The sequence below is a fragment of the Melozone crissalis genome, unplaced genomic scaffold (genome assembly GCF_028551555.1).
Source record: "Melozone crissalis strain CALT ecotype California unplaced genomic scaffold, PUWL_Pcris_2 ptg000004l_1, whole genome shotgun sequence".
In the NCBI taxonomy this organism is placed as follows: Eukaryota; Metazoa; Chordata; class Aves; order Passeriformes; family Passerellidae; genus Melozone; species Melozone crissalis.
The window spans coordinates 11,999,197-12,012,514 of NW_026535782.1; the positions used below are offsets into that span (position 1 = coordinate 11,999,197).

General features: G+C 37.7%; 1 protein-coding gene across 2 annotated transcripts in view; it reads left to right on the plus strand.

Annotated features, from left to right (window-relative positions):
• The window catches only part of TRABD (TraB domain containing), a 29,311-nt gene that overhangs the window by 12,515 nt on the left and 3,478 nt on the right, over nt 1–13,318 (plus strand). The window contains exons 1-8 of one of the 2 annotated variants that reach the window (XM_054279540.1): nt 1,634–1,701; nt 4,056–4,192; nt 4,330–4,496; nt 5,345–5,485; nt 7,960–8,070; nt 9,455–9,594; nt 10,860–11,032; nt 12,647–12,758. In XM_054279540.1, coding sequence (XP_054135515.1) covers nt 4,362–4,496; nt 5,345–5,485; nt 7,960–8,070; nt 9,455–9,594; nt 10,860–11,032; nt 12,647–12,758 — 812 coding nt within the window. In that variant the 5' untranslated portion in view covers nt 1,634–1,701; nt 4,056–4,192; nt 4,330–4,361. Of the gene's footprint in view, nt 1–1,622; nt 1,702–4,055; nt 4,193–4,329; nt 4,497–5,344; nt 5,486–7,959; nt 8,071–9,454; nt 9,595–10,859; nt 11,033–12,646; nt 12,759–13,318 lie in introns of those variants that run through there. The other variant, XM_054279532.1, reaches the window with a different exon arrangement.

Here is a 13,318-nt window from a genome sequence, read left to right on the forward strand (position 1 = left end):
AGAATGTCAGTTCTTTTGTCCTGTTAATAAAAAAAAGGACAACAGATTCCTAACATGGTGGCTTAGTGCTGTGCTCATTGCAGTGTTGTGATGTTGTGATGACAAAGCCAGCACAAGTGATAGGATTAATTCCATATGTTACAGATGGATAAATTTTTCCAAAATATTGTTGTGACTAGACTTAACGTATGCAAGCAGTAGTCAAGCCATATGTTGTGATCAAAGGCTGAGCTGGTGTTAAATTAGATTTGTGAATGTAATTGCAATTTGCAGTGTAATTGCAGTTTGCAGTTGTCAATGAACAGACTTCTGCTTTGTAGTGAAAGGATGATGTGTTGCTGTGACTATTTTAAACTTTGCATTATAAAGCTCTTGTATGTTTTGGGTTTAGTCCATGAAATTTATCATAAATTTTTCCTTGCCTTCAGTGGGGCCATGGTAAGACTCAGGATTTATTTTCTCACAATTCCTGTTTGGCATTATGGAATGCAAGAAGAAAATACTTACTCTTATAGAAAGCTCTTAACATTTGGGTGTGCTTTGTACAGCCTTGCTTTAAACCTTACCAGGTTAAGTGCAAAATACATAAACCAGTCATTTTAGCTAAAAAGCTGATATACATCAGGAGAGGTTGGCTGCCTGCTTGCTGACTCATTAATATTGTCTTTCCTTTGGAAAGTACTTAAATGGTGATGGATTCTCATCCTGTCTCTAACTTTTTGACTTGGTGTTGTTCAGAAATTCCAAATTCTTCCAATAATCATCCTCATTAAACTTTGAATTAAGGTAGTTGCCTAAAGGTAGTTTATAATTTAGCTTTCCCTTACTTCTGAGTCTATTCTGCACTAACTGTGCCTCTCTTGCTTGAATGACATTGGCTGAATAACTGGAATTATTTAAATTCTATGCACAGGTTATAAAACTTGCTATTTAATTAAAAATCAGACAGGTTTTTGTTAGCCAAAGACCTGTATCACATACTTCTAGGGATAATATTGAAGAGTCAATCTTTGTGAATCTTTTCAATTGCCTTCTGTTCCTTTAGAGAGCAAAGTTCTGCAGGTGCCTTGTATCTTTGATTTCTGATAGGTATAAAGTCAACATGTGCATGAATTTTGTAAGATTTGATGTGCATATTGTGTAATTGCCTTATTCCAAGAAATACTTGGCCTGACTCTTCTAGAATGGATGTGTTTAGTCTTGTGAGTACTGATTAACTTTGTCAGACTCCTGACAGACTAATGCTGACTGGTAGTTGAGTCAAATGGTATAAAATAATCAGTGCACATTTTAGTTTTCAACACAAAGTGCTGTAGTACTGTAGTAATGTTAGAGATAAATTTGTTCTTTTTATCCAGAATCCCATTTATTTTAAAACTCTGTGTCAGGTATAAATCTTATCTCTTAAAATAGGCATGAAGTAGTCCATTTTTATCTATCTCATACTCAGGCAGCTAGGAAAAAGTAGTTGTAAAATCACAGATATTTTGAACTGTGACACTGCTTGAATTATTTACTTGAATATTATTGGTAGGTTCAAATTGAGTAAACTCACAAAGGAAAAGATATATTGAAACATTTCATTATAATTCCCAGCCTCCTTTTGAATTTGTTTCATACAGGCTGCTGCAGATCCAATGTCGTCCTCTGATGCACCAGGAGATGGCCCAAAGGGAGCACCAAGTATATCACAGAATATCTGTATGTTTCTGGTTGGGCTGGGGAGGGTGATCTTACTGGAAGGGGTATTCAGCTAAATGTCCTTGCCTTTGCCTTACCTAAAAAAGACAGGGCTGTTGGCAAAAAAAGGAGATGCTAATGAAGACATAGCTGATTTAATCTGTTCTTGATTTGTTTCAAGGCCCAGTTGTGTAAATCAAATTGAGAAAGAGCAATGACATGTAGATTGTCAGTTTGCTGATCCCATACTTTCAAAAGTAAATATTTTTAGATTTAATAGGTACACTCAGCTATTGTTTTAAGCTTAGCTATTGCTTTCTAAGCCAGTGATGCATGAGTATATGTTTGCTTTGACAGTCTGGCATCTAGTGATACAATGGTGATGAGTTGTCCCAAATGGAAAGCTTTGCCCATGCTAGCATGATAATGTTTTGGCAAGACTGCAGGATGTGGCAAGTATTCCAACCAAAACTGTCTTGTGAAGCCCAGGAAGAGTATCTTTTCTTACCTGTTATTGGCAGGATCAGATAATTACAGGCATTTCTCAAGAGGAAAAAAAACAAAGGCTTCTTAGAATTTGCTTTATCTGTATTGATACACTGTTATTATATTAGTGTATCCGGTGCTGATTTGTAACAATAGGAGCATTCAGATTGTGCTTTCTGGCAAATAATAGGCTCTGAACCACCTTAGGGAAAATTAGTGTGTAACAATAACACTGCTGAATAATTCCTAGGGATCTCAGCTTTCATGGGAGCAAACATAGCCTTGACTAAAGCTATGCAGACCTAAAGAAGCAGATTAATTTTTTATGTGGCTTTTTTTCCAGGTATAGAAGTTGGTTCAATAAAAAACATAGCTGCTCCTGAGGATGTTTTCCTTAATCGTGTCCTTAAATTATAACATCTGGTGCTGTACCACTATCACATTTTTTCTTCACGTGAAACATTATTCAGTCCAGTACTGAGTATATGTGTGAGGTGAAAGCTTGAAAAGTAAATAGAAATTACACCCTTTAAGGATTACCAAATGTGTAGAAACCACTTTCAGTTGGGGGAATCTGAATCATAAATGGCTCTGGGCTAGGAAAGTATTTGAGGCAGGTATTACACACACTTCCCCATGTATTATGTTCTCCATTAGGCATCCGCTTTTGACCCTAGTGGGAGGTGGGATATTTGCTTAGGTGGGTTTTTCTTCATCTGCTATGGCTGCTTTTATAATTATGTGACTGAGAGGGCTACAAATGCAACAGCCTTACCTCTACTTCCTTTTTCAGTCATGCTTTTCTTACCTCCTCCTCAGCATCACCATCTGTTTTGGCAGCAACATTTTCATAGCTCAGACTGTACTGATTGCATCAGACCATGTTCTTGGGTATTGACCATGAAGTAGCAGGTTGCTCAAATGCTAAGAAGGATGTTGAAGGGTTGCTTTTGGTTTTTGGGTTTGGGTTTTCTCTTTTGTTTGGTTGGTTTTCTCCTAATTTGGTGGGATTTTTGTTTGGTTGGTTTCGGTTTGGGGTTGGTTTTTTTTTTTTTTTTTACATAAAGTCTTACAAGATTAGTATTTGTGGGACACAGCTGGGGCCAGAGCCACACAGCTAAAGCAGATTCAGAAAGTGAATATGTGGTAGGAGGCTGTAATTTATCTGCATCTTTGACATCCTGCCTACAAACTGTTCACTAATCTTTTTTTTTTTTTTGTTCCCCTGGGCTTATGATCCTATTCCAGGCTTCTGGAGACCACTTGAGACTTCTGCTAACTTGTGCAGCAGCTTGCCAGAGAAAGAGAGTTGGTTGGAAACAAAACTCTGCTTTCCTGCTTGATATTTTTTCCCTAAGATGCCTTACAGCTTTAAGATGACTCATTCAAAACAACTTTAATTTCTCATTGATAAAGAGTTAAAGCTTGTGTGTCAGTCAGTGAGGCTACCTGGCAATGAGCATCTGTGACGAAGCTGATAGATCCTCCTGTTTTCCCTACAGGAAGCTTTACACAGAGAAGCTAAATTCACTTTGTACCATTTTGACCTTAAATAGTTGTTGAATCTAGGGAAGAATGAATGAATTCCTGACCTAAATATCTCTTGAGGTTTAATTTTCCTTTGTGTACTGATCCCTGGTGTGTTAATCCCAGAAAAGGCTAAGGTTGGTACTGTAGGTATCCTATATGTGCCAATATGTGGAGGTGACTTTGCCATCATATTCACACCAGTGTCCATGTGTTGCTATGGCTTATATAGATAAGAATCCCAAAATGGAACACTTTGGGTTTAGAATTTAAAAAATGCTTTTTTTTTTCTTTTTCTCTAATTTAGTGTATACCTTTTCTAAGTATTCTTTGCTTCTCTGTCCACCTCACCTGCCACACAGCTTCTCTCTTTCCTTTACTGAACTGCGTGGACAACCTGTCCCAGTGTCCACAGGGTAGGAAACCTGGACTGAGACCCATGCTTGGAGGCAGCCTCTCCAGTGATGGCACTCTCAATGATGTAGCTTCAGAATTGAATGTAAGATTACAGTGGTAAATCAATGGCCTTTTAGCTCTGCTCTGCTGTTTAGTGGCGACATTTTTATTTTCTGTCTCTACTTACCTGCACTTTATATCATGTGTGCTGTTCTTTTCTGTTTTTCTTTACATTTATAGCTGATGCAGATGCATTTAAAATCCTCCTGGAGATGAAGCTGAAGAAGAGGCAGAAAAGGCCTGCTTTACCAAACACTGTGACTGAGCTTAATACTGAGGATGGTTCTAAAGTGTATGTGGTTGGAACAGCCCACTTCAGTGACAGCAGCAAAAAGGATGTAGTAAAGGTAAATACTCAGTGTGAGTCCTTCAGCAGCATCTTTATAATTTAGCACTAAGTAGAATGAAGTCCAGCTCTCTAACTTGGTTTGTGCTGTAACCTTCAGGCTCTGGTTTTTGTAATTGGCTGTTGGAGGGCTAACAGCACTGTGGGATGAGAAGCAGACATTTACAGTAATCATTTTTCATGCAATACATTGGTCTCCCAGCTCAAATATTTTTATTTGCCCTTCAATAAAAAAGGCAGATACAGCATCAGTGTTGAAAGTAGAAATCTCACTAGTGAAGCTTACAGTGCCTGGATAGTATTTGGCTATGAAACCATCCTGCACAACAATTGGATTCCATTCTCAAGCTGCAAATAGGTCTGAAGTCCTAGTGCAAGTAGGAACTATTTCATATGGTACCTCCTGCAAACTCTGCAGTTTAGAGTGCCTTTATTCAGGAGGTAGAGGGGGAGAAATCTTGTAAGAAGCGGGGTTGCAGGGTTGACAGTTCTGGCACAAAGTGTATTCTGTCTCAGATGGAAAAATACCACAGAAAACAGTCAAATTAATTTTGTGAATGTGAAGAGTTTAACCTGAAGTGTTTCTTCCCTGCTCCCCTCCCCAGCACAGTATGTTCACCATTATCCTGTTCTAAAGCATCCAGTAACTAAGACATTTTGCTGTCACCTTCCTTAATATTTTTGTCAATGCATAGTTATTTGGAGAACTCTTATTTACTATTCTACTTTTTATTTAAAATTATTATTGGAATGTGATTTTAATGTCCTGTCTCTCTTTAAAATGTTGATATTGGCTGCATTTCTGTTTATTCCTTTCTAAAGCAGTATAAATAAATTCATCTTTTTCAGACAATACAAGAAGTGCAGCCTGATGTAGTTGTGGTGGAACTGTGCCAGTACAGAGTTTCTATGTTAAAAATGGATGAAAAGACATTACTAAAAGAAGCCAAAGAAATAAATCTGGAAAAACTTCAACAAGCTATAAAACAGGTATGATTCCTACAGTGAGAATTAAAGGTTTGTGTTGAGAACAATTTGTCAGATTGCAATCAAAACCAGTGTTCCCACCAGCTGGGAACCTAACACTGTTGATGTAGGTGAGAGTACTATTAGAGTGGCAAATCTAGGTTTGGGTGTTATTTCTGTTTTCAGATGGAGCATTGAGGGCTTTCTTTTCACAAGGGGATTGGTTGGGCAAATTGTTGACCTTGACAGGAGTCCTCCTGCATTTAACAGCTGCTCCATTTGCAGGACACAAGTCTAACTTTGCAACTGCAATGCTCTGCTAATATATTTAAATGGGATTATTATTCCTGCAATCTGCATCTGTATCACAACTATTAAAGAGCACTTAATTTTGGTATTTTCTCTTTAGCTGCATTCCTTCTTCGACCTAGCGTATTGCTCTTTAATTCCTACCTATCCACTTGTCTTTGGAGTAGTTTGTAATTGACAGTAGGCCCTAGAGGAAAAATTTGGGCTAAAAAGTGTGGGATTCTCTTCAAATTATAACTACTTGGCAGTTTGATGTGGACATGTCTGGATGTTTGTGCAAAAAAAAAAATCCCATATTTTTTCAGTTCCACTTAGCTAGCTTGTATTTGAGTGATTTTAAGCTAGGCACAGTGCAGCAACACAAAGTTGACTTAAAAATGTCAGGACACTTGATTAGAATGGCAGTGCTTGATCAGTAGTAAAGAGTTTGCGTGTCCAGTTGGATGAAGAAGTTTGTAGATTGTTATTTTGATTGTATGGTATGTATATTGGAATTGCTTTATTGATGTAATTGGGGGATTTCCAGGAGTGTACCCTCCCCTCACAGGAGTGTAATCTGCATGCATGCAGAAGCCCTTGCAGTGGCTCAGGGCTATGCAGTGCTCACACAGGGTCTCAGAGCTGGCTTTCTGACTCACTGAGGGTGGCAATAATGTCTTTCCTGTTTTCTTTGTTTATGCCCTGTCAAAGGAAAAGACACTGCAAAACACTTGCATGTTGCATGAATTGTTGCATCTATCTATCTTAGGTAAGGTGGATTATTCTGATGCATGTTGCCAAAATGCATGTGTCCAACAACTGGAACAGAATAGCTGGGGGTCTTCTGACCTTGTGAACAGGCACAGAAACTTTTTTTCTTTATGTCAAAGCTTAATGCAAAAGTTTATGTTGTGTAAAGAGGAAAAGGACAATGAAAACAAAATAGCAGACTTTTTTTCTCTGTGATGTAAAGTCAGGTTGGCAACTTTGCAGTTACCACTTCCTACCAGGGCTTGAAGTGATCTTGCATGCAGACAGTAGAAAATACAGATTCTATTAGCTCCAAAGCCACAGAACACTGCAAAGATCCTTCCTGTTCTTATAGCTCAGTATTGGTCTCCTTTCCTTTATTTGCAGGAATAATGCAAATAATAAAATTTTAACACTGGACCTTTTAAAGAATGTATTTCTCTATCTATGGTCTCAACCAAAAAATTCCCCAACCTTTTCCCTTTGAATCACTAACAGTATAGATTATATAGGGAAAACCAGGAAGAACAGTCCAACTGTCTCATGCCAAATGATAATGTCTTTGTTTTTCTCTGATAAGCATCAGACCAGTTGGTAAGTTGCTCAGTTATGCCTTAGTTGCCTCCTCTTATTGAAATGAGACAGGCTTAAAAACTACAGTAAAAGTCAAAGCTGCTTTCAACTTTTATCCTTAAGTTTGGAAATGACGGAAAAAAACCCAAATGGTGTCTTTTTATAATCATTTACATTAAATATTAAGCACTAAAATTGGATTTCATTGCTCTTAATTGAAACTGGAAATTGAGCAGAATGTTGACTTGAAACATACATATTTGCAATGGATCATTGGCATCCACAGCTTGTCACGTAACTGCTGCAGGTTAAAACCAGACTTCCTTTAGCTCCTCCTTGAATTTCAAAACCCTTACAGTTGTTTGCAGAGAAGTACCTGTTTGCTTTCCATTAAGCAAAGCAACATGGGGCAGGCTGGTATCTGGCTCAAATGTGGATAATCAGGAGATGTGCAGTACCAGTTGGCTCAAACCAAACCGATAAGACAGGTTTTTTTCTTACCTTCTCCCTGGCTTCCTGCACTATCCCTTCTGTGTCCATACCACAGAACTGTTTAAACATTAAGTTATTCAGACACTTGCTTCAGGCACACAGAGTAAATACAGACTGAAATAAATCTGACTATCCTCCTTTATTTTCTTAACCTGTACACAATCAAAATGTACAAAAACTTGTACATTTTTGTTGCAAGGCAGAATACTTTGGCCACACAGTGAGGTAAACTGATAAAAACTGACATATGGGCTGTATTGATCAGTGCAATTGGCCCCAAAATGTAGCTTCAGTGCTGTTTCTTCATTAAAATAATTAATGAGATTTTTTCATTTCTGTGAACAGTGCATTCTTCAGCCTGTTTTTTTAACATGTTTTTCTCCCTCTTCTGCCAGAATGGAGTCATGTCTGGATTGATGCAAATGCTGCTTCTGAAGGTTTCTGCTCACATCACAGAGCAGCTGGGAATGGCCCCAGGAGGAGAATTCAGGGAGGCTTTCAAAGAGGTGAGAACTTGAGATGCCTTTTCTGAGGTCAGATTAGTGGCCTTTTGCTTCCAGAGCTGAACTCAATAAAACCATTTTGCTATTGCCTAGAAAAGAGCACTCTGGCCATACCTCTGCTGAAGCCAATGAAGTAGTAAAAATAATTTTTGACTTCAAGCTGTACTTTAAGGTACAAAGATTTGTAGACATAAGTGGTAGGAAAGCAATTCAAACAAGGCATTTTCCTGATGATATTTCTGAAGACATTTGTTTTCATTAATGATTTAGTTTCTTTTATATAATTATTTTTGAATTCTCAGTATTGATCTTGGTCCCATTGTTTGGTGGTGTCAGACTTTCAGGCTGTGAAAAGCAGCTCTAAAGGATTAATGAGTTCTGAAATGTTCCATTCATCTACAAAGATTGGGGAAGTCAAATATCTGACTGATCTGTTGGTCCTGTATGGTCTTTTAATGTCACCTTTTGAACTACTGCCAGCAGTGATACTGGAATTAAACAGTAGCTGTGTTTTACACTACTCTTATTTTTTTGTCTGGGAATACTGAGACACTATTTTCTGTATGTGCATCCGTCTTGCAGAATGTATCTTGCTATTTTAATGTAAATTATGCACTAGTAAGGAAATCTGAGAGACATTGCTGATAAATAATCTGGAATCATTTGTTATATTAATCCTTAATAAAAAGAAAACTTCTTCAAGGTTTATTTTCTTGAGCATTCTAGACCAGAATGAAACATTTTAGGTGTTTCCTATTTTAAGCAGGAAAGAAAAAAAAATAGCTCTGTCCTATTCTGAAATGATTGCTGGAAATTTTTAAACAACTATCCATAGAAAAGAGTTTTCTAGAAATTCCATACTGTGCTAAAATATGTCAGGGTGAGCTACAGCCAAGTCTCCCATTATCATGTGATATCTGGCATCAGTTATTGTCTCATAAGCTCTTTCTTTAATATCTTTTACCATGACCAAATGTAAGGTTGATGATCCTGACAAATCCTAGGGGAAAGCAAAATGATGATACCAGTGATGGTTCACCTCAGACTTTATTCAGGCCCAGATAGATATTGAGCCACACTGTCATCTTATATAGTAAATATTCAGAAGCTTTGTGCTTCAGTACAAGTAACCTCAAGGGTGTGGCATTACAATTTAATGGAATACCAACTGCATTGTGTAGTGGATTTATTCCTTTATGAAGTAATGTAGTAGTATTTTGTAAATTTTACTTATTGTAAAGCCAAAATATTTTTTTATGTTGAAGTATGAAATATCTTGCTCTTTAAGATACCTTGTATAACTCAGTAAATCCTTACTGTTCATTAATAAGAATGTTCTGTGCTGCAGTATGAAATGCTGACTGGTTATTTATATCTTCCCTTTCAGGCCAGTAAAGTACCTTTCTGTAAATTCCACCTTGGTGACCGGCCCATCCCTGTTACATTTAAGAGAGCAATTGCTGCACTTTCCTTCTGGCAAAAAGTCAAGCTTGCCTGGGGCCTTTGCTTCTTATCTGACCCCATCAGGTACGAATAAGCACCCCATATGTTTTATGTTTGGGGTGGATTATTCAATTCTTCAGTTTGACTTTAGTATGAGGGTACCCAGCCTGATACAATGAAATTTGAAGTTAGTGAGAGGGATGAATATACCAGCTATCCTGCAATAATATGTATTTTTGAAGTGAAAGCTGTCTTTCTGATCTTGTCAGGTCTTTCTTTGTCTTTCAATGGATTACTTCCAGGTGAAATGTAAGATTTGATGCTGAAGAATTTCTAGTATGATTTAAAAATTTCTTTAAATTATTATTTTATTATGCAAAAAAATGAAATCTTTCTCACTACTGTGTGGGGATATTGTAAATAAGAGAGTAAAGGCTTCAGTGCAATAATTTGTATATTCTTAAGAGTTCCACATTCAGTCATTAACATGAGATTGGATGGAAAATGAAGTAATAATTCAACATCAAAATTGTCAGTCTGTTGATGTTTCTGGGTCTGTTGAAAGCTAGCATTTCTCCTTTAGCTTGCCCTGCTGACATTTGTAGTGTCCTTTTCATCTTGGAAACTAAAGGAAGCCTGTTTGACGTCATTCTTTGATAGACAGTGATGCTAAACAAGATAATGTCATTGCCACAAGCTATGACCCAAAGCTGGGGGTGCTAACAGAAGGGTTTATAGCATCTATGAAAAGAATAAAAGCTCATTACATTTACTCCTGCAGTTCCTTTTTTGCATTTCCTGCCCGTTTGCTATTTTTCTGTTCTGCAAATTGGTTTATAAATTTCACGGCCCTGTGATTGACACTGGGAACCTGCAGATCTTTCTCCATGCCCTCAGACTGTGCATTACAGTGTGCCTTTTTCATTCCTTAAGTAGAGTATCTGTGTGTTCAGTGATCAGATCTGCTTCCTCAGAAGCGCTGTGTGTAGGCTCTTCTAAGCTTATTGATGCACACTGAAAATGGGGCACCACGGTAACTCCGGCCTTTGAAGCCCTAGTGGTTTTGCTGACTTGAGTTGCCAGCTTTTAAAGTGGGAAAGGAGAAAATCCAGTTGAACTGGCTAAAGGCAAGTGACCTCTTTTCTTTCCCTTTCCTTCACTGCAAAGGCATTGTTAGGTATCAAGTTCTACAGGTTTATGGAGATTATTTTCCTTCTGGAGAGGAAAGCTGGGGGAAGAGAACTGCAGACTGTGTTTAGTTGTAACACCCAATTGTTTTGATTCATTAGTTTCTCTATGCTGACCTTTAAAAGCGTAATAGATACTGAGAAAACTTACCTTTCTTTCAGTAAAGATGATGTGGAGAAATGCAAACAGAAGGATTTACTGGAACAGATGATGGCAGAAATGATTGGAGAATTCCCTGATCTTCATCGAACGATTGTCTCCGAACGAGATATTTACTTGACCTACATGCTGAAGCAAGCAGCAAAGCAGATAGAACTACCTCGAGCTTCAGAAAGTAATTGTTTTAAAGCAGAGATTATAACCAGCAAGGTGTTCTTTGTGTACTGGTACAAAGTTCAGTTCTCAGGAAATCTGGGATGTTCAGTTCGTGAATGCCACATGTCACATAAGATACAATGCTTAAAAAAATTTAAAAGGGCTTCTGTTGAAACCACCTAGAGCAGTAGACTCTAAATTATGTTTCCTTTCTCATTGTGCTATTTAAAACTGGTAAGTTTTTAGCTTTTAGCCAGACAGCCATTTCAAAAGGCAGGGATCTGGTATGACAGCACAGTATGGGATTGTCATCTATCTTGCTTGTCCCATTTTCTCACCAAATTCATTGTTGTCACTGGCTGCTGAGGGTCTCATTTCTTGATAAGTTAATTCTCTAATTTCAGTACTCTTCATAGGTTTTTTTTATAATTGTAAATTGGCCTGCTAGGAACTTTGATGATCTGGCAGTAATAATCATATGTGACTGCTATTTCAGCAATGTATAGGCATATAGAAAAATAGTACTTGACTAATCTTTGGAAGTATTCTGCTGCCATATGCAATTGGCATGCCCTTCCTATAGATAAGCATACATAGATAAACATACTTAATATCTTAAGAAGATAGTGTTTGTTCTGCACTTTAGTGCAGAACTGTTGTTGTTGCAGTTCTGCTTTAGAGCAACTCTAAAATAGACTGAGAAAAAGAAAACTTAGAAAAACTAATTTGGTAAATATGTATAATAGTTCTAGTGTTTTCAATACAGATTTGTTCCACTTTGAAGTGGGCTGTTCTTCACGTTTACTTTTTTTCCTGGAAAAATCAAGGGTGAATATTTAAAGCAAAACAGTAGAACTTGTATTTTATATTTATATATTATGTAGAATTTTCCTCATAGGAAAGCAGCCTGATCATTATTCCTTAGAAAGTTTTTTGTGAGTTATTTTATTGTGGCACAGTGCTATATTTCTCATTGGGGAAAACTTCCAGAAACTGCATTTTGGGTGTTATGAAATATGGATGGTAGATGGGAGGTGAGGGTGAGAGCTGGCACATGTTGCATTGGTCTGATGGTTGCTGGCTAACTGCTGGATGTCTCTGGCCTGGGTTTGCAGTTGCTGAGGCCAGGTCTCTAACAGAGAGCCTCAGAGGAGCAGGTGTGGTCTCAAGCATTGTTCTCTGATTGTGAGCCCAAGTCTTGTTACACTTTGTGTGCCAAGTGCTGCTGCCCAAAGTGGCGGAGAAAGTTCTCTGTTCAGGAGACAGCAAAGACCAGAGATGTTCCTCTTGAGCAGCACAGAAACATGACCTACACAGAGAAGGAAAGAAGTTAATTTAGCTTGCATCTGCTGAGCCTGTCACCCTGAGGCTGAAGTATGAGCACTGGCTAGGTCTATTTATTAATTAAATGGTTCCTGAAAATCCAGAAACCATGCTGACTTTTTCAGAGTTTCAATGAAAGAGGCAGTAGGTGAGATCAGTGTGCAACAACGGGGTTTCAATATGTGGTAGTGAAAGCCCCTATATCTTGGAAAAATCAATTTTGTAGTCTCACGCATTGGCTACTTCTTTATAGCTTGAAATACAGTTCTTTTACAGATATGTTCCTTTCTCTTCATCTTTCTTTTCTCAGATGAACCTAGAAAATATATCCCAGCTGTTGTAGTTGGTGTTGTTGGCATGGGTCATGTACCTGGGATTGAAAAGAACTGGAATTCTGACTTAAAGATCCAGGAAATAATGAGGTAACAGTTGTGCTTTCCTACATGTTGGTATAACAGCTCCTTTTGCTAAAAATCTGAAGTTTCTTTGTAGTTTTTTTGGTTGATTGTCACAGCTTGAAGGAGCATCTCTGCTGTCCTCCTGGCCTGTCAGCTTGCTGACTTGCTATGCAGTGCTTGCAGATTGTGCTGACAGCAAAGAAAAAATCACAGGAAAAAAAAAGTTGAATATGGAGGGAAGTAGAGATGAGAATATGCCCTTGCCTGGACAGAAAATTAATTTAAGTCTTCTAAAATGAAATTCAAATGAGGGCTGTTAAAGATGGTGAAAACAGAACAAGGGTTTTAGTCTAACTTAGGTAAATGTAAATCACTGGATTTAAAGCTTTTGTTTTGTCAGGACACTGCTGGTTCTGGCAAGCTTAGTGTTGTAGTTGCTTGTACCCTAGTTTAAGTGTATATCTAAGTAATGCCTTGTTTTAATGTGTATACCTAACTAATTATGAGCTGGTTCAAGCCATGTACCTTGTGAACTCTTGCTTCAAAGTACCTATTAAAATAGACATATATGCTTTGTAAAAGAC